This window comes from Athene cunicularia (assembly GCF_003259725.1).
Source record: "Athene cunicularia isolate RWA chromosome 8 unlocalized genomic scaffold, athCun1 chr8_part1, whole genome shotgun sequence".
Lineage (NCBI taxonomy): Eukaryota > Metazoa > Chordata > Aves > Strigiformes > Strigidae > Athene > Athene cunicularia.
The window spans coordinates 31,519,399-31,547,173 of NW_020799109.1; the positions used below are offsets into that span (position 1 = coordinate 31,519,399).

At 36.8% G+C, this 27,775-nt stretch overlaps 1 protein-coding gene across 4 annotated transcripts in view; it reads right to left on the bottom strand.

Annotated features, from left to right (window-relative positions):
• Positions 1-27,775, bottom strand: part of RABGAP1L (RAB GTPase activating protein 1 like) — a 280,747-nt gene that overhangs the window by 80,425 nt on the left and 172,547 nt on the right. For all 4 annotated transcript variants that reach the window (XR_003398896.1, XM_026853549.1, XM_026853550.1 and 1 more), the window contains 3 exons: positions 24,917-25,042; positions 23,434-23,577; positions 10,109-10,150 (listed from right to left, as the gene is read on the bottom strand). Coding sequence is in view for 3 of the 4 variants with exons in the window: in XM_026853549.1 (XP_026709350.1) it covers positions 10,109-10,150; positions 23,434-23,577; positions 24,917-25,042 (312 nt within the window). In the remaining variant the exon portion in view is untranslated. The remainder of the gene's footprint in view (positions 1-10,108; positions 10,151-23,433; positions 23,578-24,916; positions 25,043-27,775) is intronic.

Below are 27,775 nucleotides of genomic sequence, written 5' to 3' on the forward strand. Positions count from 1 at the left end.
AGCACCTGCAAATTCTGTGCGGTATTGCATAAGCTGTTTAATACAGGCAGTCTTCTGAAAGCTGATTTAAATATCTCAGGTTATTAAACACTGTTTTGCAGGCTAAAACCTTCCATATGGACTAGTCCAGGGAGCTGGGTTCTGAAGAGGTGGAGGCCCCAGCATTTCTGTGGAGGCTGAAATTAGGGGTCTTTACTTTCAAGAGAAGCCAAGACTCTCTTAAGAAAAAAGAAACCACAACCAACACATGTTTCATTTCAGTTTAAGATTATAGTGAAGACTGTGATGGGAACTTTCCAAAGTCCCTCTGCATGCAGTTCCAGAGATTCTGGTTTATTATCTAGTTTGTTATTATGTATATAGGTAAACAACACAATGCTGATCAGTTATCCACCACAGGTTAAATTATTAGTTTACCAGACTGTATGTTTGTAGGGTGAAAGTATTTAAAGGAAAGGAAGTAGTTTTTCGTATTTTTTTTCTGAATTTTTAAAGTGTTTTCATCTAATTTAAATACACCCTGGTTAAAGTGACATTCTAGAAAAATCATGTTCTATCTTCCACGTGTGAATGAAAACATTGCTCAAAACATTAAAAAGGAACAAATTAGAGCATTATACTGCATGTACTGGGAAGCAAGTTACAGAACTGACTAGAAGCATAGAGGTGAATGCGCAGTCACTGGTGATTTGTGGGCAAAAGAGGCAAAAGGACTGATAATTCAGAGCACTGTCCATGTAAAAAGCCTTAAATTCTTCCTTGCATAAAATCAGACTTTAATAAGTTAATAGCTAGCTCTCATAGAAGTTCAGGTTTGGTTCATTTTGGATAAGGTCTGGGCTTATGAAAAATGGAATGAAGTGGTTATTAAATAAAGTCTTTAAATCTAGAAAGTTATAATAGGATCTGATAGTTAGAGGCTAACACCAGATGATTTCAGGTTATAAATAAGGTGCAAATTTTTAGAAATGTGGAACATTAACTACAGGATTAGCTTCCCAAGAGATGTGGTCTACTACTGTCATTGTGATTTTTACATCAGGCCTGGATTTCTTGTTTAAAAAGAGGTCTTTAAAATAAAAAAAATTCCAATGCTTGGACAAAACCCCCTAATTATCAGCTGAACTCTAATGCTCCATGTTTTCAAGAACTTCCTTCACACAGCGTAACAGTGACCATCATTCAGATTTGCAATTTGCAGTCCCTTACACTTCCTACCATTCTTAAATACTTTGACATCCTCACTGAACACTACTTCTTATTTTTATCCATGTCTGATCAGGAATTGTGATTTTACCTTCATGTAAACTTCACTACTCTTATCTATGCCATTCAATTACTGTCCTGCAGTCTTCAGAAGGGCCTGACTAAAGTCAGCTTAAAAACTAAAAATGGCCCAAAAGGCAGTAACTTGCAAACTAAGTAGAATGTCTTATGATAAACACGTATTACGCTTTGATTTCCATGTCGTAGACTATCTGGTCTATAAGTATAGTTAAATTTTGTTTCTGGCCTTCCTATCCATGACACGTATGTTTACTCACATGGTACTGATGCAGTTCAGATCTGCTCAGACGTACACAGCTGAGGTCCACTGAACTCAGACAAGTGGCTAATGGCAAGATATTCTCTAAGCAAATAAAACCATACAGAATATTATTTGAAATTATCTGTATTTTCTGAATTCTGTAGCAAGATACCAAGGATTTTGATGGGGAGTGCTTTATAAATCTCTGAACTTCAAAACAGACCAAATTAGAACAACATATGGAACATAAATATATATATATAGGTATATATACACACACACACTGATATAATATTTGGGAAAGGCTTATGAGATTCCAAGAAAAACGATGGGTTTCTATCTATCATTTTGTGACAAAGAGGGAGCTTTGTGCTTCTTATACTATTTTCTATGAAGAAAAATGTATGTGCCATCATGACTATTGCAGCTTCTATCTTTAATAAAGCCTGAACATAAATATGTTCATTTAAGGTGTTCATACTGGTTTAGTTCCCAGATAACAGTGTTCTCACTTGCATGTTTAACAAGGCATGACATCTTGCTGTAAAAACTGGCAACCTGCCCACCTTTCATAATTTTAAAATTATGACCCTACATGAGCACTGTAGATTTCTTTCTCCCTCTCTGCATCCTCTGTCTGCCCACATTCTCCTTGTGCAAGCAGCTCAGCCTTCTGTGTCCTTCTGCCCCAGTCCTGCCTGCAAACCCACTACTAGTCTTCCCTCCTATCCTGCACTTTGTGTTGACAAGAATATAAAAATTTTATGAGAATGTACTGAAAGGTCAGTAAAGAGATAACATTTTCATAATTGCTGTATCAATTGCTAATTGACCAACGCCTATTTAATATGATTAGCATCTCCTTTCTATGTCAGCTGTTAAAGAAAAAAAGGAATTGGATTGCTTTTAACACTTCAGTGGCAAAAATTACTGACTTTGAAAAGCTAAATAGACTCTAAAACTGGAAGACCAAAGTTCTCTTTCAAGTTTATTCCTACAAAAGAATAAGACACATTCTGCGCCAGGACTGAAAACAACATTCTGAAAATCCATATGAATTACATCATGCCCACAGTAAGAACTTCACCTCTTACCTTATTAGAAATTACTTTGTCCCTTCCGTACTTCAGATCTAATTCTAACTGTGTAATCTAGGTTTAGTGAAGTTTACATCTTTATCACTAATATTAGAGACAACACGATAAAACTATTCATTTCCAGTGTAGATTTGATCAGCGATCTGTGCTGGGGTCTGTGCTGGTTGGCCTATTCTTAAACAGCTTGGGAAAAAAGGGTGAATCGTGAGGTGACAATGTTTGCAAATGCTACTAAATTATTCAGGGTATTAAAGGCAGGGGCTTACAGTAAAGAATTGCAGAAGAACTGTAAGAGACTGAATGACTGGGCAATAGTACGATAAATGGAAGTCAATGTAGATAAATGTAAATTGATGCATATGGGGAACAGTATCAATTTTACATATAAGTGATAGACTCTGAGCTGAGAATTGCTACTCAGGAATGAATCTTGGAATCACTGTGGACAGTTCTATGAAAATATCAGCTCAGTGCACAGCAGAGGTCAACAAAATAAATCAAATGGTAGGAATTAATAGGAAAGGAATAGAGATCTGAACAGAGAATGCCATTATTCCACAGTGTAACTCCATGACGTGTTTTCTTCTTTGATATTACACATTACTCTGGTCTTCCCATCTCAAAAATGAGATAATAGAGACAGAAAAGTATTTATAGAGAAAATAAGGCTCATTAGAGGCTTCCAAAGGAGGAGACAAAAAAGAGACTAAGATTATTAAGCCTGGAAAATAGAGTTGATGAGACACATGTAGACTTATAAAATCATGAGTGGTATGGAGGAACTGAAAAGGTATTAACTGTCCAAAATGCCTCCAACATAGGAACCACGAACCTCCATGAAACTCATAGGTGACAGGTTCAAAGCTAATAAAATGATAATTAAGCTGAGAAAATCTCTGTGGCTAATAGTTTACATGTGTTCCAAAAGTCACCAGATGAACCCATGGAATAACAATCCATACAAAGTTATTAGACATGAGACACCACTTTTTTCTCAGACACAAGTTGCCAAGACACAAGTTGCCAGAGGAAAAGAAAAAAGAGTATTATTGCCCTGTTCTTGCAGTCTTTCCCATGCATCCACTGTTGGCAACAAGATATGGGGTAGATAAGTCTACAAGTCTGATCTGGAATGACTACTTTTATATTTTTATTTACTTCAATTACATACTTAAGAAATTTTTTTTCCCCACAGATTCACAAGATTTGCTAGATACATGAGTCATATACAGGATATTGAAAATTTTCCAGTATCTAGAAATTATGAAAAGACAGTATAATGGGGAAGTGCCATTAACATATACATCAGGGTTCAGTGCTGCTAAATAAATGCAGTATAATAAATTCCATGCTTTCTCTGCTTTCAGTCTTCTGTTCCTTTAAAAAGAGAACACCTCCCTCAAAATTAAAAATTTATGGTGAACATTCAGCTAATAGAAATTGAACTGATTTTAGGTGTGAGGAGGAGATAAATGGGCTCAGTAACTAGCCAGGACAGGATGGATTTTTAGCATGCAAATAAAGGTGGACAGATAAAAATAGAAAACTAGTTATGTTAGGTCTAGAAGATCAATAGTCTGGAAGTTGTTTGATTCTGGACATTTCCAGGTACAGATTTCTCCTTCTAAAGATATCATCTCCAACAAGTCACCAAGTACTGGCTTTTTTGTGGCAGGAGGAGTGTGTTGAGGGGCCAACTTCTTCAGCCTAGCAAAACCTACAGTTTAAGGATCTCCTCGATTTAGGAGCTAGAAATATAAAAGCAGTGATTTGATAGCCTTTTTAAAAGTGAACTCCTTGTCCTCTGCCTAATGGAGAAGACCTTGAAAAGAGAACAGTCAGTTCTGACCTCTATCACTGAAGAGTTAAGACCCATTTCAGTATCAGAAGCTTCAACACTGATGCTGGGATCAGCTACATAAAGAAGCTATAAAAAAATGGTATAAAGGGCAACATATGGTTTGTCTTAGATTCTAATGTGGACACTTCTTTTTCATATTCAAAAGAACTGTTTGATGATTTTAACGCACTTATAGAGTGGACTAAACCAGATCACCTAAAGTCAAAACCAGGTTTAACTTGGAAAGGAACCCTGTATGTCACTGCACCCAACCTTCAGCTTAAAGCAGTGCTGATTTAAACATCAGTTCACGCTCCTCACGTCACTGCAAATGCAAAGAGCAGAGAGAGAACAAAACAGCTGTTTTATCTCTTGGAGACATGACCTAAGTTCCATTGCCTACACACTCAGTGCACTTTTCATGTGATACCTCTCAAAAAGTTACAATAGTTGCCACAATTTCATCCCCAGCTGAAAGACAATTCACATTTTTTAATTATCTCCATTTATAATATGCAAGTTTTACCTAAAATAAGCACCTGTCCAGTCTTCATTGAGATCCTCAGATGTTTATCTAGTAAAATTATACAAAATATCAGTATCTTATTTTAGCAAGACATGGAAAAATGTGGATGTTCTGCTTAACTATTCTTATATTAATTTTTTTTATCTGACTGATAAAAGTTATTATATTACTTGCTGTTATGAATTGAACCCTTTAGCTTTTTCCTTGTCTGTTTTCTTAAAAGACTACACTACTATTTAAACACTAATGCCCCAGGCTAGATAGTTGCAAGTAATAATTTCAGAGCAGGTGATAAAGGGAGACATAATCTCAAGGGAATGTCACAGTGGCCCCTTCGCTTTACACTGCAAGCCACACTGCTGCCTGAAGAAATAGGTAGAAACTACCAATGAACAGCAGGTTCTAAGGTGCACAGAAATGGATGACTGCTCTGGCTATCTCTGGATATGTCCACTTCTTATGAGCATAAATGTTTGAGTATGCCTTTAACACAGAACAAAATTTCATATCTAATTTTAAAGTTCTGGGTTGGTGCAAGTGGTAATTCAGAAGATAAATGATGGACAAAATCCAAGACAGATTAGGTCAAATGTCTACCCAAAAAAGGTAATGTCTTGAAAGTGAAAAAAGAAAATGCTCTATAGAGTTCAAGAACACGAATATTGGTTTATTTAGTAAACAATATGAATGGTATCTATAAATACTTCAAGGTGATATACACTGAGTCAGTGTTGCTGGAAGGGGACTATTTAAGATAAAGAACAATGCTGATATAAAAGTAGATGAGTGTAAAATGATCAGCCATAAATTTAAACTGGAATAAGGAAAATGGCCTTCCACCAGCAATAGTGCTGCTATTACTAGTTTATGAAATGGATGCCATGTCACATAATGGCATAATTTAGCAGGGAAGCATTTCTTTGGCCCAGGAGGTCCTTTTCAATCCAGATACATGATGATATAAAGGTAACAACCCTGCTTATCCAAAGTAATTTTCACACTTTTTTTTTTTTTTTTTTTTAAAATCTAGGGAGCCTCTGTACCAATTACCTGAACTAATAGCATCATCTTGCTGTCCCTGCCACTGTGACTGGTATGATTCTCCCTAATCTGTTGGGCACAGACTGACAGAAACAGCATCGAGATTGAAAGGTGGCAACAGAAATATCCAAGAAATACAACTGCCTTGTTTGTGTAATATACAGTTATCACTTGATAACATGCAGTGAGAGGGACTGTTAGAAATGCTGTTCACATTTGCCTGAGTTCGAGGAACAATATACTAGTTTTAAGATAATATATGTACTGAAGTGAATCTCTAAGATAATAATGCACTGGCTGGGAAACACAAGCAGTAACCAATACATTATTGTTTCTCCCTGTTTTCTACTCATTTCAATTTGAATATGATACACCTTCCTAATCAAAACTATGGCTTTCCTCTGGCATGTTTTTAAGAGTCACCCAGCTGAAAGCTCAACAACCTAAGCTGACCTTAAGTGTTGTTACAAATCACACTCCATGAGTAGATGAACGCTCAAAAAGAAAGTCTGAATATGGACCTATTTTAAAACCCTGTGGTTCCTTCTTGCATTTCCAGTTAAAGCATATTCTTCCCTGCCTTTTCAGTGGTTAGCAACCACAACAGTAGTTAATCTAGAGCCTGATTTCTCCACAATGATATATTTTGATACTTGTTTCAGTTTGCTAATTACAAAATAAAACAGGCATTTAGCTGTTTTTGCTAAGGTAGCAAGATCATTAACAAAAGATTAAGGAAATATTAAAATATGAAAGCTTGTTATTGCTATTGCTGTGAAAATTTTATGTTTACATTGTCATTTCTAACAAAGAAACTAACTAGTTGATGAAAAAAGGGAAAGTATGCTGGCACTGGAATGGTACATTTTATTCTGTCGTTCTTAATTAATAGTCTTAATTAGGATTTTAAAAATTAAAGTATCGATGTTGTTTGTTGAGTTGTTCTAAACCACAGTTTTCTATGCTGCCTTTTTCAACACCGGTGTTCTTTTCACATCCCAGTGTTTCATTATGTTTTCTGCTGCTCAGAAAATGAAAGGTGAGGGACTTATTTTCTGACAGCTCAGCTTACTGAATGTTAATTTAGGTGCAGTCTCCACACGACATAACTAAATGATTAATGTCAAACTGTAAAATACTGCCACCAGCTGGAGAGGTGACAGATGAGCATGCTGTGAAGTACACGAAAAGCAATGACATGGATTAGAAAGCATAACATTTGGATGCTACAGAAAAGAAGACTGTGCCTTTCCTTTGATAAGAAATCAGATTAATGCCCTATTACAAATTATGGGCTCCACAGTTAAAGAGCTTTAAGTCTCTAGCTGTTCACTGCTACAGTCAGAATGAGGGAGAAGGAAAGGGAAAGGATTCCCCGCGTGTCTTAAATACATGCTTATTTTCCAAAGATTACTGCATCAAGATGTCTTGGGTAATTGGTCACAGAAGTAGTACTGTCATTTCAAAACTAACAAGCATTCATTTTGAATACTAGCAGCTGGTTGTAACAGTGAGAAACTGCATTGAGTAAATGGGAGTTCAAGATAAAAGCTTCTATTGGTATTTAACGAGGGACTGCTTCACAAGGAAGCAAGGGAAAGGGCATTTGTACAGTATGTATAATATGGTACATATTGTACATGTATGTACATGTACATATGTACAGTATGTACAGTACTCTGATATTCCACAGATAAAGGATTCTCTAGTCCAAATTAAAAATAATCCAAATGATTGTGGATGAGACACATCCTTAGGAGTTGTTTTCATACGCTTTAGAATCAAGAGAGAAACAAAACCTTAGAAACACAGTTTTTAAAGTGGTTGCTCTGCAGCATGCACATTCAGTTTCTTTAACTTAAAAAGACCAGTATGCTAAACCATTTTGGTTCTAACGATTAGGAGAGATTATGAACAAACTTGAATAGGAAAAAAATTACTTCAGGTCTCAGAGTACAAAATTATTTTCCTCCCTAACAGAACAGCAATTTCTGCTGAAAGCAAATCATATGCTAATTCAATTGTATATAATCACCAGCTCCATCTTGGTACCACTATGAAACTGTGCTCTTATGTGAGGGTTTCTGACTTAGAATCTTGTCTTACTCTAATTCTTACTCTTACTTTAATTCTTTCTATTTTTTTTTTTTGCCTGCAATATGGAAATACTTTCTTAGGACAACACCTCCCTTACCATTTAGAGCCTATTACTGCCAGAGCAGGCAGATGCAGCATACTGCATATATATATACAAGAAGAACTGCTATAAGCAGAATTAAAACCAACTCTTAAACTTAAGAAAACAGTTTTAATACTTTCTTGAATTTTCCTCTTTTGGAACAGCCAAAAAGAAATGTTCAACTAGGTAAGCAGCATGTTGTGGAATATATATAAAAGACTGATCACTTTCTCTGTTAAAAGAATTTGGCTAATCATTCAACACAAAAAAAATCCCTTGCAGTGTGACATCCATGAGTTAAGGATTTTAGTCCTTTCCTAACATTATAAGATTTTCAAAACAGTTGTTCTGCTGCTAACCTCAGTTCAACCATTCCTACTAGCAGCAGCAGGAAACATAAGGAAAACAGACCTCTGGGTGTATACCCACAGTCTCAAAGCCATCCTTCATAACCAAATTGAACAAAGTTTTCCTTCCCTGAACACCTTGCCAGCCATTTTCATCTCAGTGCATGTAGTCCTCCTTTTTTTTTTCCTCTTCTTCAGTATTAAGATTCATAAGCTGGTAGATATCTACCTCTTTCCAGAACCTGTTCTTACTACTATGGCAGCACACCTGTGGTGCTTGCTTTCACTTCTTTACTATCTATCATGCCATAGCCTACTAGATTTTGCTTTATCAAAAAAAAAAAAAAAAAAAAAAAAAAAAAAAATTGAAACAGGAAGAAAAGAGCACACACTTCCCTCCCCCATTTTTTACAAATTTAGATTTGTGTAGGAGCACTTCCCTGGAAACATACGTTAAAGAAATTTCCTGTTTATATGCGACTTCATTTAATACATATACTTATGTAGAAGGTCACAACACCATCTGACACATTAACTGTGTTAGTGTAAAACCCAAGTTATTTTGGACATTTCCTTACGGTAATGCTACATACCATCTCATAGCTACACTGTAACACTTCACCAAAGCTACCCTACCTCAAGTGAAAATACAGGTGTTTTGAAATTTCCAATTGCTCTGTTCACAGCAGCAGCATATATACGTACCTGGTGTGAGGCACTTTTGCTTCAGGACTTTGTGCTGCAGAAGCTGAATCTCTAAGAATTGCTCTTCACTGAATAACTCACGTAGTAGCTGTTTGCTCTTTCTAGGTAAACGCTATGGATAACACATTGGAGGACTAGCAACACCCAAATGATATTAGCTTGTGTCCATGTTAAGGGGTTTTTAGAAGTGACAGGCTGTTCTGCCCTGAGCTTTAGCCTAAATTATTCGATGGGAATATAATTTGATTTCAAAGGTATCATTTCAAATTCCACACCACGTGCCTGGATTTGAACTAGTGCCAACTTGTGAAAGTCAGTTTAAGTCAAGTTTGAGCAATCTCACTGGCATCAAAAGGACAATGCTTTACATACAGGTTTATTTGTTTTGTTTGTTTAGGGAAATTCTGTGCCCAAGCCAAAGAAAGATGTTCCCCATATTATAAAAGACTTCCACTCCTCTCTTGACATTGCAAATACATTTAATATCAAATAATATTCGGTCACATTTCTTAAATATTTATATGAAAGAATCCAGTCACAAAATAAATACACTGTGAAATGAATCAGAATTGTTTTCTTAATAGTAATTACACAATACATTTAAATCCTTAGACTGCACTCCTTATTCCAGGAACTTTATGACACAATTAAGTTTAATAAAAATAGATCTACCATAAGTACAATTCTGAAGACATCTCTACCCAAATGGATGACATTTCTCCTCCGTTCCCTCCTCCAGAAGTCCCACTATTATTGTTCCCTTAGAAATGATATCTTAAGCTAAGAAAATATTCCATACAGTTTAATAAAATAATAAAAAAATCCCCTTCTGATCAATGGCTTACCTTTAAGAGAGCCAAGGCTACATGGAAGATTATGTTCATACCCTGAAAAGAAAAAGTCTTCAGTCAGTCCCAGCATATAAATCTCTCTTCCCTTTTACTTAGCATTATATAGCATCATAACTAGATGCTGCAAATCTCTAGGGAATGCTTCCCTTTTCCCTGCTACACTTCAAAGTTCATCATTAAAGCCCCAAGGCAGTTTCCACACTCCTGGCTGGCAAAGATGACAGCTCTTCAGAGCTTTTGGAATCTCACTGTTCAAATCATCAGGTGCTATGGATGTGACAGGATATCCCTCCATCGTTTCAGTACCTGCCAATGCTGTTTTTTTCTGCTGGTGCAGAATATTGTAACAAGCAGGACATCAAGAAAATGTAACAAATATTCTAGTTGATCAGATTTTTGCCAAGTAACTGAGCTTAACTATGATTAATCATGTACAATCTTTCATGCTCAAACTGTAAAAAAGCCCCAACATAAACCAAAAAAGACCCCCACAAGTACACAGTACACCTTTTTTGCTGCTATTAGCCAAAAGCCAAAACTATTTCAAAGGTAAGCAAACTGATGTCTGTAACAAATAGTTGCCTTCTGGTTTGTAAAAGCTGGAAATAAAAGTGGACAGAAATCTATTCCGTGAAAAATACAATGACTATGTCCAATTATTTAAAAATCAAAGAAAGTAAAAATCAGTCCACCAGCTGACGACAGAGGGGTGAAAAAGTCTACATTTCCACTTACTTTGTATACAAAAATAAGAAAAATGGTCCTCTGCTTTTGTTCAGCATCTTTTTGTTTTGACAACCAAGAGCTTTTCTCCAGGAGAAGGGGAGCACATACCCTGAATGAGGCTCCTAACTGAAACTATGCTTGGGATCCTGCTTGGAAAACTAGCAAGGGGCAGCTCAGGCCAGCTGATGCAAGACAACAGCCCTGTTGACAGTCCTCAGCTGATGGAAAAGACTCTTGTGTCTGTAACCTACCTATCTTGATTTAAGATAATAAATAGCTTTGTGTTCATCCAAATATGAAAAATATCACATGCAATTCTCATTTGCTGGACTATGTACTTTGTGTTCAGTCTGTTTTCCTATTATATTTTACAAATCTTCTTGCCTACTGGTTTAGTGGCATGATAAATCTTTTTTTATAATGTCTTTCAAAGATGATATCAAAAAACATCTCAACAGATTTTACACAAGAAATATTGTCACTGCAACACATATTGTTGTGGAATAACAACAGGACTTTTTATAAGGGAACTTCTCCAAGAAATACCTGCTTCTGCAACTGAGTATTTCTCCAAGCCTCTTCCTGAAAGCCTGAGACCTTATTTCTATGAAAACTAGACTTTTATAACTTTTATAAAAATCTGCAGAGACTTTCCAGAGGCACTCTTGGGAAGAAAAATTTTTTACATGGTGCCTATACTTACATACAGTGCCTTGAAGTGATTTTACCATTAATGACTCTTGGAAATGCTATGACATTAGACATAACGAATATTGCAACACTCAATGAATTAATTTGCAATCTGATGTATAATCGTTACAACAATAAGCTGATTTTTTTCCACTAGAGGTCACAATTGTAGTAGGACTGAACCTTGCTTCATCAGTAAGAAACTTCTTGCACATAGAATAACAAATACTTTAAATACAATGGAAGTTATTTTGATTTTTATACTTTAATAGAAAAAATGTCTGGCTGTGAATTTCAATTATGACACTAATAATAATTTACTGCTGCTGGTGCTCTAGTAAGTTCATAGTATTCTGTTTTATTCCAAATATCAATCTGAAGTCAACCATTCCATGCTGTCATGACATTAACAACTTTTATTTCCTAACAGAGAGGATTTGGTATGAACATGCAAGCTATAAATGAGAGTCATACCTACAAGCCATCCCAAACATTGCATTTTCTTTTCAATTAACTGGTTGATCTGATTTTGTTATTTTTGACTAGGACTGTTAGATGTAATTTTGGGATTATTGAGCAATTAAGTGTCCTGTGTAATTTCTGGCACTACCAAAAAACCCTAAAAAGAAAACCAAATCAGTTCTTTATCTTTTAAATAATTTTTTTGACCTGACTGAAACTCACATTGTTCCTGAATTCAAACTAATCAAACTCTCCTGGTACTCCTCTTATATGTTCACTCTTCACATGGAGAGCAATGCCTCAGAAAGAGGTTTCCTCCTGCCCTGAGGATCCCTGGCTCTTTTACTAGCCTCACCAGGCAAGAGGCAGCTCGCAGACTCCCTCATGTTACTTGAGATAACCTGTTCAACACAAAAGCACCCTAAAATCAGAACACCAAAAGGACTTAAAACCTTCATACACAGCTGTCCTGAGCAGTACTCCACTACCCCTGGCAACAGAAAACATGTGCACCTTCATCTTTCCTCAAAGGGAGAGGTAACTCCCAAAGCAATGCAATATTTAGACCTGAGGCATCAATTCCTGCAGTTTCATGGTGACAAGCTTGGACTTGCTGGACTTTAAGGAATGTAACAGACCCTGTGACAGCTCAGTGAATTGGAAGTGGCAACTAGCAATCTACAGCAAGGCTTCTACTCGTTTGGATGTACAGCCAGATGCTTTAGATTTCAACTGTGGAGCCTTACCCATGCCTTTTAACAACACATTTTATAACCACTGATGTACATACTTTAGTTATTTTTTTCCTAATGCATGCAAGACATTCTGACATAGCCAAGTTTAATGATTATGAAAAAGAAGGCTCATCTCATTTTTCTACTATCTCTTATTTAAAATCCTACTTCATTTACCACACACTGATTTATAAGATTCAGCTTAAACTTCTGCATCTATTTTAGAAGAAGGACCAAAATATGCACCAGACATATACATCATTGCTATCAATATCCTTCCAGCAATTTTATAATGGAAACATGAAAGTACATACAAATCATCCACAGGGGGAAAGAGAAGGGAGCCCATATTAAGTAAGCTATGCATAATTACTTTTCAAAACCAAAGGTCATATGTTTAACTAGGCATTCAGAAATAAATGCTTTAATATTATGCAGATCATGTATTAATATTTTAAAAATTTGCAAATGTTTAAGTTGTTCATAATTACCTAAACACTTGTGGGTTTTAATACAATGGTCAAAACTAAAAATATACACTATTACTAAACATGAACTGTTATAAGAGCACAGGAATGGTTAGAGGCTTATCACCATGTCATAAAGCTTTTCAATTATGCAGCCACTCTCTTATTTTTCAATCTGAGAGGCTTTGCTGCTAGTGATGAAGGAGGAGTGCAGCCTGCACAACTCCCAGACATTAAGCCCACAGGCAAGGATCCCAGAAATGACGCATGTGGATATCCTCCTCCAGGGAGCTTTTAACTAGCCTTTTGCAGAAGGCCAGCAGTTTCTGTGACAGCCTGGTTTATCTGCCTAGTTAGGCATCTGCACACTATATTCTTTTTTCCAACCGGTATTATTTGAGAACCCTCTTAAGCTTGTGCAGAGGCCTAGAGCATTTTAACAGATTTCATTAAGCTTGGGAGTTTTGGAGAAAGAACAAGTCCATCTTGACTGTTCTGAAGTCAAGATGGTGAGACAGGTATCAGGAAAGGGAAAATTTTGAAGTTTGTGCTATTGTATAGCCTCCTTATGGCTCCTGCTGACTGCCACACTGACCATTCTCTGCTTTACAAAGACTTCCACAGGACAGCTCTTATTTGAGGAGAAAGAGCATAGTTTTGCAGAAAACCCCTTCATACTTACTGGGATGACAGTGCTGGGACAAACACTTACCATCTGGTAGGTCACTATTTAACTCACTAAGATTGCCCTTCAAAGCATCTGCTTATTCGAATTATATGTCAAAAGACCATCATTTCTAAGACTGTAGGTAACATACCTATGGGTGAAACAGTGAAACTCTATCTCCTAAGAATATAAAAATGAAAGACTTCAACTGGAAATGGTACGTGTGCACTGAAATTAAAGCTGGCTTAAAATAAGTGGAAATCTTATTATGTTAACTTCCTTCTAGTGAGTTTCACAGTCCCTTAAATCCATCTGAAGTCAAGATTCCTTCTGCAGATAGAAGAACTATTGATGAGTTCTCACTTTGAGTCTCTCTGCACTTTGAAACGGATGACTTTTGAAAAGAAATTGGGAGCAAAGAGCAAACAGAATGGTAAAGATCTGATTTTGCAGGATCCAGTTTGTATTCAGTGAGATCTCTGGATGGGATGCTCATGGCTCCCCTTAGAGGGAGGAGGCATATCTATCCATTTGACCCAGAAAATCTATCCAGAGGCCAGATAAAAGGGAGTTAAGGGGGCAGCAAACTAACAATTACTACTGGCAAAGCTCAACAGCATCGCGTGGAGTTGGCAGAAGAATTAGGCCAAACAATTTAATCAATTTAATCAATTTAAACAATTTTATCTGGACAATATTTGAACAGAGGACAACTTCAGAATTTTTCTCCTGTTTTAAAGCTTTTCTTTAATGACTGAAGCCTTAGGAGAAAGTAGGCTATATTAAATACTAGCATCTCTCCCTCTCCAACCCAGACCACCTGACAGACCTTCCTCTGGTTACAGGGCAATGCCCTCTATATCATTTTCATAAATAAAAGGAAGTCAATCTCTCAAAAAATATATGGAAAAATCATTTAATATTAGTGTCCTAATCTGTGGTTTTGCTGCTAGATATGCATAATATGTAGGAGGAACCAGTGAAGATATTGAGACAATACTCTCTAAAGTTCAGCCCCATGTAATGAAGATAGATGTGAAAGCCAACTGAGCACCTCCTCAAGGTCTGAGAAGTCTCAAGCATCACATGACATGCCATCAGGAGAACCAGTTAACCTGTTTCAGCTTTCTAATAACTGAATTTTCCTTTTTTTAAAAGACAGATAAGCTATTCAACTCAAGTTAATTTGACATTGTTTCGTAATTCAAAAGTGTGTCATAATTATGTGTTCGGTTGCATACTCTTTTAAAGGAGAACAGAGGGTAATTGGGGTTACAAACTCTAAAGCAGAATTAAAATTCTATTTATGTTTTGGATTGCTTCCAGTAAAATATTTGTTTGGCAACTCTAATACGTTGAGAGCACACAATAAACGTTAGGAATGTCACAAATGTATTTATTTTGCTGACAACATAAATATATGATTTGAAGCTCAAATTTCTCTTTGTAAGTAACATAGACTGGGAACACACTCTGCAGGGATATGCATATTAATTAACGTCTTTTAGTGGATATAGTTTCTATAACTTGTACATTTATTCTAGTTCAATGACAAGACAACTAAGGAAGAGAAAGGTTAACTCTCATTCAAGTAAGGCACAACATAAACCAGCAAGCTTTGTATACAGCTTTCTTACCAAACATTTATATTTGTAAAAAAAGAAAACAGGAATTGCACACAGATCTTACTGCTAATGAAGTACAGTCAGCCTCTCAGACTGGGCTTTCCCCAGTGACTCCATATACATAGCCTACTACAATAGCTCACAACAGGAAATGCTATAACACAAGAAAGAATATGGAAATCTCCATCCTGATACCATAATGCTGTGAATAATATACAGACCCAATTAAAACCAGTTGACTGAATTATTAGATAAGCAGGTACCAGGGAGATGGTAAAAATGGCACTATGGGATTGAGTATTTATTGTGCCACTTTTCTGTATTTTGCAGCATGAAAGGCACACAATAAATACTACCAAGCAACCATGAACCTCTATTAGTATTATTTTGCACAAAATTTTGTTTGGGTGGTTGCCTTTAACAGAAATGAATGGGATTTGGGAGTGCTAGTGAATATTTACATGTTTTGGGTGATTTTCATGTAATCTGCTGCTGAGATGTTGCTATGGCTGAATGAAGGTAAAGAGTGCTATGAATTTCCAGCTTCTGTGACAGTTTTCAAAGAATAAAAACTACATCCAGAGAATTTGAAGTCATTTCCACATCTCAAATTTCTCCCTGACAATGGGTATTTCTGCAGTGGCATGTTCCTAATTCACAGGCAGCTGGTTACGGGCTGGCAGCATGCTTTCTCCATTTGCTTGACCAAGCCATATACTAACATTAGTTTTCTAGTTTTCAGAGGTTTAAATTACTGGAGGTTTTGACACTCCTTTCTGTCTTCCCAGACCTGATTAATATGGGGACAAAGAAAGGGACCTGTTTCCACACTAGGCATCAAGGGCTTTATCACATACATGTAACCAGGACAGAAAAAGAGCCCTCATATCTCCGTATCTCTGCAGATAAGACAAGTCCTCCAGCTCTCATATGGAAACAGGGAATGGCTGTCAGATATGCTCAGAGGAGCAGGAATCATCCAGACACAATTTTCTTGGGAGGAGCCAAGACGAGGGGTTCAAAGCATCTCAACAGAGCCGTGCCTCCTTCCCCCTCTACATTTGGTCACATAACACAAAGCATGTGCTGTGTTAAACCAATGTCCTGCTTCCCTGCACCCTGTCTGATCTCCTTCCCAGTGTTCATCTTCTCTCTTTCTCTGCCACCACACAGTCCTGGCCCTTTCCCCTCTACACCCTGACATTCATTTTCCCTTTCCAAAAGTCACTCAAATGCAAAGTTCACGTTTTTATTTTATGTACTTAGAAAATTCAGTACAGCGTCAGATTCTAAGCATGAAGTAATGGTAAGTGTTTTGGCACAGGCAGACTGCGCTACCCTCTTTTTTAAAAACAGTCCCCAAATTAGCCTAGCTTCCTGGATTTGTTCACAGAATATCACTCTCCCATTTGTGATACTTTCCTTCAGTTATTTCTGATGCATTTTTGAGGACTGCCAAGACTGCTTAGAATATGCTGCTATTCAAATACAGCAGATGGCACTGGTGTTAAGTAAGCATTATGGAAATTTACTGTATTCCTAGAAAAATCAGCCAAGTGAACATCAACTACTAAGTGGCTAAAATATTTCACCAGATATGGGAAAAGTAATTCAGAGACATACTGTGACATGGCATTAGATGTCTCTTCCCTCTAAGGCACAAACTAGACCTTTCAAATAGGTCCCTCCTCTTCGGTAACTTTTCTGTATCTTAGAACAGTTTCTGAAACAGAAGCAACCTCAACATTTTAGGACCACAACATTTATAAACATCACCAAAAAGGTGTTGATGAATCTTCTGTTTACATAAGTTATCTTGAATTGCAGATTGTTGTGTGACTGGTTCTTTTTTTGCTCATGCTGAGCATTTATCATCAGCCTTGTTATTTTGGGGATAAACAAGCTGCAGCTATGAATGGAAGATACATAAATTATGGATGCTCACAGGAACAGCTGGACAACATAGTGTAAAGGGTTATGTCAAACCCTGTGACTTTCTAAGAACTTCTTACATGTACTCTATTAAAATAATCTTCAGTCCAAGCTTGAATTATTATAAATTCTGTGTAGCTTTAGAAGTGAATAGAACATTTTGTGTTCCCCTGTCCCTGTGGCAAAACAGGACACAGTATTACATACCTCTAATATTTCTGTTGTTGATTCAAATTTTATATCCAAACACCTAATACTTCTTATGACTTTCCTTTTGAAATGACCTTTAAATTCTTTATCATTATAGTCTGAACATTTTGAACACACACATACAAAAGCTTCAAAAAGTTCCCCATGCATGAAACACGCAATCAAATATTACATTGTTTTTTCTTTCTTTTTACTTTAATTTCTGTTCTAGTACTGATAAACCCTCACAGTGGAATACAGCTGTAGTTATCAGATAGATTATGCTAAAATTACTTTTAGCATGGATTTAAATAACTCAGCTAAATATATAAAAGCAAAACATTCAGGGCCAGAAAACCTGAGCTAACTCCACTGCAGACCTCAAGTTTTTGCAACAGAAAAGATTATAATGGTTGACATGTCAACAGATGCTTGAACGTGGCAAACCAGCATTACCATTGGACATGTATGTTCAAATTCTAGTCTTCATCTGGAGTCTGAGACACAACCTATTCTCTTTCTTCTTAAATTAATGAAAAGCTAGTTATAGCAGTCTCAGAAAGAAATAATTTCCAATCTCTTTACATGAAACAGTAGTGGCTGATAAAGGCTTCAGAAGGGAGACTTAGCTCTCTAGCAGACATAATGAAAAAAGCAATGGACAGGAGGAAGGACACAGTCTAAATGCCAAAGACTATCGCCTCTATCCATAAGAAGGAAAACAAACACACACCACCACCCCCCCCCTGAAGCCTCTTCCAGCTCACATGTATGACATTGACATTACTTTTGTAAATAGTACTGAAATAATGCAGGCAGTTTCAGCACAGATCTATACCTACTTACAATTTAAGCCTAGCTTTTAATATGCTGATGCTAAAAGAGATTTTATTTCTAGCAAGCCCAGTCTGCTGTTTTGTAAGATTTATTAAAACATTCATAATGAAGGGTTAACAAATGTAGACAATGTGTCAAGAACAGGTAATTCCAAAAAGTTCTATTTTTCTTCCCCTATAGATCTACAAAAGATAAACACCTGTACACAATCTTTTATTTAACTCGCATTTCATCTGAGTGTAGATTTACAGAGGAAGTGGGCTTGTTCCTGACTCAATTCCTGGGGAAGTTTAATAAATTAAAACATTAATCTGTTCTTTCTCAACTTTGTTGAAGGCATCACAAAAGTGTCTGACAGTGACAGATAAAAAATAGCAGGCTATTATGGTATCTACTATTCAGTTAGTACTAAAACGCAGAGACACGAGTGATACCATGCGGTGTAGTGTTTCCTGGCACATCCATTCTTCAGTAAGACACACACAAGACAGAAATCAAGTCTTAAGCACCAACAGTTATAATTCTTCTAAGATTTTCATTATTTCATTACGAAGCAGTGCTCCCAGGAACCACATCTACACAACATGGCGCCACATTTTTACTATCAGTAGGTGCTCGTTTACTGGCATCAAGTCATTCACATCTTAGAATATTTCTAAAAACACCCATCAGCCTTCATTACCACAGATAGTTTCTCGAAACTGATTATAAAAGTCATTTTATACAAAGTTCTAAAAGCAAGAGTCGATAAATAAAGGCCAAGGAATGACAGTATCTAGCTTTTAATTCCCATTTCTTCCACTGTGCTGCTGTGTGGTCCTGTGAAAGGTAGTTTCACTTTTTTATCAGCTGTATTAGAAAACGTTAAATTATTTCAAAATCAAAATTGATAATCAGTTGCACCCCCTTCTATTCACTCTTGATCACAGAACAGCAGCTTAGTAGTCAAACTATCAATTTTTGTAATACGACTATGTAATTACTGACACTAAAATATACAAATATCTGTACCAGCCCAGAAAACGCAGCATATACATTTATATACTCCTTAAAAGGAGAGAAGAACAATTATTAAGTATTTTATATCCCCAAGAACTGCACACAAAAATAGCCAGATCAACTTAAAACAGAGGCTACCAATAGTGTCTCAAAATTCTAAGTTAATAATGGAATGACAGTGTCAGCTCTGAACCTCCTTTAGTTGTGGCAGTAATCTATATATCATAACTGGTTAAAGTATTTTATTTTTTAACCAGAAAAACATCATGACATTTTAAAAAATGCTTATAAATTGTCTGCCAACTGGTTGTTTTTTTTCTCTTCTAAGTGCCTAATTAAGTAAGGTCATTTATTTAGTGCTTTTAAAATACACAATTTCATCTTAAATTGAACATTTTAAAATGTAAAGTCAAGTTAAATGTCAATTCTTTGATATTCTGTAGCACAACCCAGGTTTGGTTGTTTCACCAGGGACGCATTTTTTACCTAAGCAACATGTGCTTTACCTAGATGAGTCACTATTTCTGATCATGACTTTAAATAAATAATTTAAAATTGAACAAAACCAGAGCAGGTTCACAAAGTGTTCAATAACATAATGTCATATTGATAGATAAGACTGACAAGTCCAAATACAACTTTGAATTTCATCAACAAAGTTGTTATTCAATGTAATCAGAAATAGCAAAAGGGGAAGAGACAAATGAAGTAGTTGAAATGGGCAGCTAAACGGAACGCTGTAGAAAGATCTTCAGATGATGTTGACATGTTAAAATTTATCTATGTAGCCAGACTCAAAAACATGCACTTTGCTGTAATCACATGAAAACTTTCAACCAGACCAAATAGGTTTCTATTACAGGCAGTCAAGCCTTATATATATATATACCATGGTACTGTGGAGTACTGCTTGCAAGCCCAAGATCTCCTTCAAGCTTTTGTCATAGGAAAGAAAGAATTCCAAAATACTTCATTTCTAGATGAGGACAGGGGATAGATTCTGTCCCAGAGTTACTGAGGCAATATTCTAAGGCCACAGTAATTTGGGGGTTGAAACACATCCTCAACAGCCTGAAGACAACTTTAAAAAAAAAAAAAAAAAAAAAAAGAATTTGGTCACATAGAGGCCATAGCAAGTCCCAAATTCATATGAATTTAAATAAAATTGTTCTTTCTATCAAGTCATGAGAATGACGAAAAGACCTCGACTGTCATGGCACTCACTTTGATGGGATTTTAAAGATTTCTCCATAAAACTTAATTCCCATCATAAATTTAGATACTTTTTCATAGGAGATGTTCCTGCCCAGGAGGTCCACTCCCCAACTTGTGCTACTGTTCCATCGTGCACGTGTGTCCCTGGCTAGGTGCAAAACCACAGGATTTCCAACAGGTATTTTCCCCTGGATTGAGAGTTAAAAGAGTATCTATAAGGACTCATTTCATTCTTCCAGCCACAGTGAAAAACTAAAAAAACCCCAACCCCATATAAAACTCTCGGTTGACACAAATTCTTCATCCACACTTCAAGTATTTGCATGGGGACCAAATAGGGTCTCTTGGAATGACTAGGTGGCAATTCTGCAATGGCTTTAACAGTTTTAATTTTCCTAATATTTTTCATTCATAAGAGTTGCATAGGATGTAAACATTTTGTCAGCGACAGGACAGGGATGTAGAGAAAACACAGTCAGGAAGGAAGTTGAAGGGTATTTAAAATTCATCTGTATCTATGACAAATTAATGAGAAGGCTGGAAGCTTTTTTTAAAAAACACAAGACAGTTCACTTCAAAGGCTTCTCGATTTTTTGAGGATTTTTTTTGCAGAAAAATATGTTCTACTATTAGCAGCTGCAACTGTCTTTTCTCCTTCCAGTTGCTGGAATTACAGGCATGCTGTTTGTTCAGAGATAAAGTAAAGGACAATTCAATGCAGACAAAAATTGTTTTTGACTGCTCCCTTACTCCTTCTGGAGGCTGACTGGACAGACTGCTTCACAGTATGATTTCAGTCCTCCATTAAGGAATGGTTTCTTTCTTATTCTGTCTACAGCCATGTGCCTCCAGATTTTACTTCCCTTCTATGATGAGGGCCAAATAGGTTTTTATTTCATATGATTTTAATCTCTGCCCTTCCCACAAATTCTCAGAAGTGCCTGTTACTTCAGACTGGTTGACCCATGAATCTTAGAGGAGTTTTCTGATAGTCTATGTTGTTGCCTTAGTATGTTGTCTACAAACTGCTCCACTGCTTCCCAAGATGCCTGTATTTATCTTCTAACTTGAAATCAATTTTCTTACCATTTCTGGTTTATTTTTAGCTGTCATAAAAGAGGCTTCTTTAGCTATACACGATTACCCTCCTGAAATGCTAACAAGTTTCCCTTTTTCTAGAAGACTCTTGTGTTGCGCTCTTCTCCTTGGATTCTTTCACCTTCTTTCCCAGAGTAATTCCTTCAACCACACTGAGATAAACACTGACAGATGTGAGATGAATACAGATGTTTTAAGAGCTGTTTCTTTTTTCATTCTAAATATTGAATCTATATTCACCATGACTTCAGCATATTTTTCATCAAGCTTAATAAAATAAAGACCGCAGGAGCTTCAGACAGGATGTAACTATGCTGCTATCACAATAATCAGCACTATGATATTATATGTTGTACTCCTTGAGAAAATCTCTCTTACAACGGTCATTTCTCAGTGCAGAATGAAGTAATAAACTGAACTGACAAAGAATAATCAAATCCACACCAGAAGCTCATTTGGAATATTAACTCACTAACAGTTCCAAAGTGATCAAGGGATTGTATTAATCTACTGCACAACCAAAGAGGAGGACAAAGAGCAGAAAAACTAGCAATCTTTCTGCTTTTTCTATTTGCTTGCTTAAAATAACCAAGACATTGTGAAAGAAATAAAGCTCAGATATTTCTATGAAAATGTGAAATCACTGACTTTTAACAACATTTGCACTCACTTAGATACCTGGTGGTATTAACCTGCCTCTTTTTGACAACTGCATACCAATATGCAGAAGAAGCAATACTCTTAAGGAAAAAAATACTGAGTTAAGAGTGGTGAACATTGTTTAATAATGAATGCTATCAAGGCATGTGCAGCAAGCCTGAAAAGTTGCAAGTAAAATAATTCACAATAAAAATTAGCAGAGTGAACTACAACCAACAGTATTTCATACTCATGAAGCCCTTTGCATTTAAAATTCTCAACTATTTTATTTATTCTTCTTTTTTTATGTTTGTGACCCTTTTAAATTGGAGAGGAAATCAGTGGCAGGTTCAAAACCAGTTTTAATTCCACAGAAGCTCTGATTTTCTGGTGACAAAAGGAAGTACTAATATTTACCAAAATAAATATTCCAGACTATCAATCTTTTCTGTCTGGTTATTTTAAGGAAGTGCAGATATATCTGCAATAAAGAAACAGATCGTTTTGTATCTGGAGTAATGTGTTCCTTAGTTGGAATAGCAGGGCAAAAAACAAAAGGAAAGAGCTTCATTCAGCTGTGCTGTTTGGCAGTTCTCACTGTTTGTTTAATATCAGGCCACCAAAGCAACATGTAATACCCTCACTGTCTTTGGGCACTCTGAATCAGACAATTTGGAGTGCTTTCCCTCTAAAAGCCTGCTAGGCTTTTCCTACTAGGTATCTTCAAGAAATTAGAATTCCTAACTTTGAATAAATTATTTAACAAACTAAATGAAGAACAGATGTGTGCATCAGATATCCCTAATTAGATCCTTTAGCAAAGAATGAGGCAATCCACAATTCTAATTTTAAAACCAAACTAGCGTTTCACTGAGCATCTTCTTTTCAGTATAATCATGGTTTCTACATAATTTAGTTACACACATTTTGAAATTAAACAGTGAATGACTCCAACAAAATGAAATTAAATAAAGAGGAAACATTTGGGAGTGGAAGAACGGTTTTCTGATTCAAGGTTTGGTGGTTGTTTTTTTTTTACCTCACAAAGTAGTAAATCAATGATGTGGAAGACCATGCAGAGTGGAAACTTGGCAGTAAAAAGAGTGAGGAACCACTGGGATGCATACATATGAGCTTCCAAATTGAGGTCTGAGAAATGGCTATGCAAGTCTGGTAACTGCTCCTAGAGTAAAGGGAAAAATAAATGCTTCAGTATTACTCATTTATCCGAGTTCTTCATGTACACTGCCAGTAAGTACCAGGTTGCTAAACACTGGAAAACACAACAAAGAGAAATTCTGGCTTCTTCTGAGCAATGAAAATATGTTTCTTCATAAATTTCAGTGCCCATGGTTACAGTTTTTGGTAAGATATCCACTGTAGATTTTATCACAGTATCAAGTAATGTACTGAGATAATACTGAAAAATTACAAAATCTTGCAACAGTCGAAAGGCAGAACAGTTGTAAAATCTATGTCATGCATAGTGTATATTTTAAAGTTATTCATTTACTGTGTCTTGCTATAAATGCTTCTGCTATAAAAACCAATGGATACTAGAATAAGGAGATCACCTTGCAGTGCTTGAAAGCAAAACCAGACAATTTCTGTAACTAGAAGCATATATAAGCAACACAAAATAAGCACTGATAATCCTGCTGTACACTGATTATATATTCATATTCCGTTAATAAAGTAAAACTATTTGTTAACATATGTAAATATTGAAAAGACCTCATGCCAAAGTATCAAGTTGATTAGCAAGCAATTCTATTCCATCAAGTAGGAAATAAACAGTTTGACATCTGAAAAAAAAAGATTATTGTATTAATGGTGGTCTGTTTTGTTTGGTTTTAATGTATCTCTCAGAGGTATACATGGTCATCTATGACAACTCTAGCTTTTGCTATGCTAACAGAAGTGCAGGTCAAAGCTTAATGAATTGTTAGTAACTCCTTATTAGTCATCAGCAACAATGTGTAAAACTTGGAGCTATTTATTTATGTTCAGTTGCTCTGACTATGAAATAATGCTGTCTGAAAAAAGAGCAACATATTGAAAACACAGTAAAAGCTACAAAATGACCTACACTTGATTTGTATTTCATAAGCATCAGGATGTCCTGATTTTCCTGACCTCTTAATCATCAACATAATTCATAGAAAGTAGGACACTGATGGTGGCAGTCCAAAAGATACTCTGGCCTTAACAGAACAGAGACATTATCTCTAAGCAACACCACAAAATAGGGAAGAGAGAGAGTAAGCAGAGAGAGGAAAAAAACAGACACCTAGTCTGCTTGGTTACAAAGATTTGCAGCAAGGTTGGTATATGAAAGACAAAAGAAATTTGAAATAAATCTGACTCACAATGTTTGGATCCCAATATTAAACTTCTCTGCTTTGGTTCCACCCCACCTCTAAAAGGAAAGGGGTTTTATTGTCCAAAGCAAAGCATCAATCTCTTCTTTGTGCTACTATTTCCATTTATGAAAGTAGAAGAATTTGTTACCCTGGCCCCACCTGCATTAACTTCTCCAGCTGGAAAAATTTGCAATGGAGATCTTCAAAGTTATTTCTGTAGAGGTCCCTCAAGCCATAGTCATACATTATTTTCACAAATACACAGAATGCCTGCTCCTCCGGCATCTGTTTGGAAAAATATACAAACATATTTTTAAAAACTGAATTGAGGCTGGAAATGCATTACACTAATACACACACTTATGCATGATGAATTCAGAAACAGGGTTATGTTAGAATTTTCAGCAAAGCACTTCAAATGTAGAATTAAGCAATTAAAATATCAAGGGAACTAGTCACCTTGATTTGGCTCTGTAAGACCTTTGACAAAAACGTGGGATCATATCATAGGTTCACGTAAGCATACCTCCCTACATCAGCACAACTCCAATCAGTATTCTTTCTGCCAAATAGATATGAGAACAACCAGTACACAACTCTCAGATACAGAACAACAATTTTTTAAAAAGAAAGACAGAAAAGAAAAAGACAAGAAGTCACCATAGCAATTTCTACTGAGAGAGACTTGGTTAAAAGGGAAAAAAGTCTGGAGAACTAAGGTATAGCCAACACTTAGAATAATGATTATCTACTTTCATCGAAATCCCAGGAGATCAAACTCTAAAGTCAGATTTCCCATGATAAATAAGAAAATTATAAATTTTGCCTTCAGAACCCACTTGTGAGCTCAGGAGGGCTGATCCCACCTATTAACATCGTCATTTTAGTCTCTTGATATTTACCTCCAGGGTTTCATCTTTTATGTTCAGCCTATCATTCATTATGGCCTGTCTCCAGGGCCATGGGTAGACACTTTCATTTTCATTTTCAGACATCATAAATTAAAGTAACTAGTTAGTATACTAAGAACTGCCAGATCAGCTGCTAGCTACTTGTCCAGGCTAGATTCGCCTAGGACAAGTTCTTAGGAATCTTAAAGCTCTTTATCACAATTTTATCTGGATGGAATGATCCCCACTGGCAGCTGATAAAAGCTGCAGACAAAGTCAAGGGAAGAAATAGTTTTATCCTGACCAAAAGGCTTGAATTTGTTCTATAATAAGATGAATGTAAATTTCAGGGTTTCGGGTAAAGTAACAATTATTTTTAACAAAATGACAGATGCTCATGCACAAGCACACCTACCTTGCATGCAGACACATGTGCATTGACAATCATTCCTCCCCCAAGCCAGGGAGATGGAGTGGGAACAGAAGTAAGTACTAGGCCAAAGTCGTTTAAGGCAGAGGCCACCAAGTCTTTGCTCTCAGTGGATAGAGGTTCTCCAGTATTACCATCCGCAGGAATTCAAAATCATAGATCAAGTTTCCATTTCTTAATTAATTTAAGCAAAACACATAATTTTGGCATTTCTAGTCTGATTTTTAGCATTTACATATTTGGCCTTTATTATATTTTCTTTGGAATTCAAACACCAGAAATCTACCATTTTTTAAAATACATGGCAATGACTCCAAAAAGTAGACAAGAAAAAAGTCAAATACTGTGAGACTTGCAGTAAAACAATTAGAGTTGGCAACACTGTCCTCCTGTGATTAGAAGTTACCTGCTCACCTCTGATGGTAATTTCATCAAAGCAGCAAAATCACAAAAACCCAGGATGGAGGTTCAGGCTCCCCAACCATCCCTGAAAGATATCTACACTGAAGAGAAAGGATAGCCTGTCCCAGAAAAAAAAAAAAAAAAAAAAGAGGAAGGAGGGGATCTAGTGTAATGGTTTAAGCCCTGACAGGACCGGAGAGCACGTTGCTGTTGCCCCTCCACCACTCTCAGCCAGTGTGGATGGAAGTGAGGCACAAACCCCGGGGTAAAATAAGAAGAAATTTAAGACAACAGTGTGATAAACAATCTGAACAACAACAGTAGCAATGATAACAACAATAAACGGCAATTACAGTGAACAAAACAAACGATATACAGAGAAATGCCACAAAATGGTCACGGAACAGCTTCCTGCCAACAAGCCCACCAAAGAGCAAGTAAAAAGGTTCCGCCTCTGGAGCTGACGTCAGCATGGTATGAATAACCCGGCTGGAGATCCCTTCCCCCTCTCTCTCTGCTGGGGAAACGGTTAAGCTATCCTACTTGAACCAGGACATAATCCACCCCTTTATTCTATACCATCTGCGTCATGTCCAGCTGCCATTTAGCAATAACAAAACAATAATTTACAAAGGCACAGCATCATTGATGGCATGTTCTCACCCAGAATCAAGTCCCCATGTGGTACACATCGGACCTCTCCATTGTCCTGCATCACCCACCAGGTGCACCCAGGTCCTTGGGCAAAAGCAATCCTGTGGATGGGTTTGCCTTTACCTTTGCCTGGCACAGGACTAAACCAGACCATTTTTCCCAATATATTCCTCATGCGCACCACGGGGACTTTATCCCCATCTACAGCACGTGGAGTTTTTGACTGAGCCAGGCCAGCTCGACTGGCAGATCCTCTTGTGTTGACTAGCCAGGTGGCCTTTGCTAGATGCGTGTCCCAGGCTTTGAAGGTGCCACCTCCCAGTGCTTTCAATGTGGTTTTTAACAGTCCATTGTAGCGCTCGATCTTCCCAGAGGCTGGTGCGTGGTAGGGGATATGGCAGACACACTCGATGCCGTGTTCTTCTGCCCAGGCATTTATGAGGTTGTTTCAGAAGTGGGTCCCGTTGTCTGACTCAATTCTCTCTGGGGTGCCATGTCGCCACAGGACTTGGGTCTCAAGACCCAAGATGGTGTTCCGGGCGGTGGCGTGGGGCGCTGGGTAAGCTTCCAGCCACCCAGTGGTTACTTCCACCATCGTGAGCACGTGGCGCTTCCTGTGGCGGGTCTGTGGCAGTGTGATGT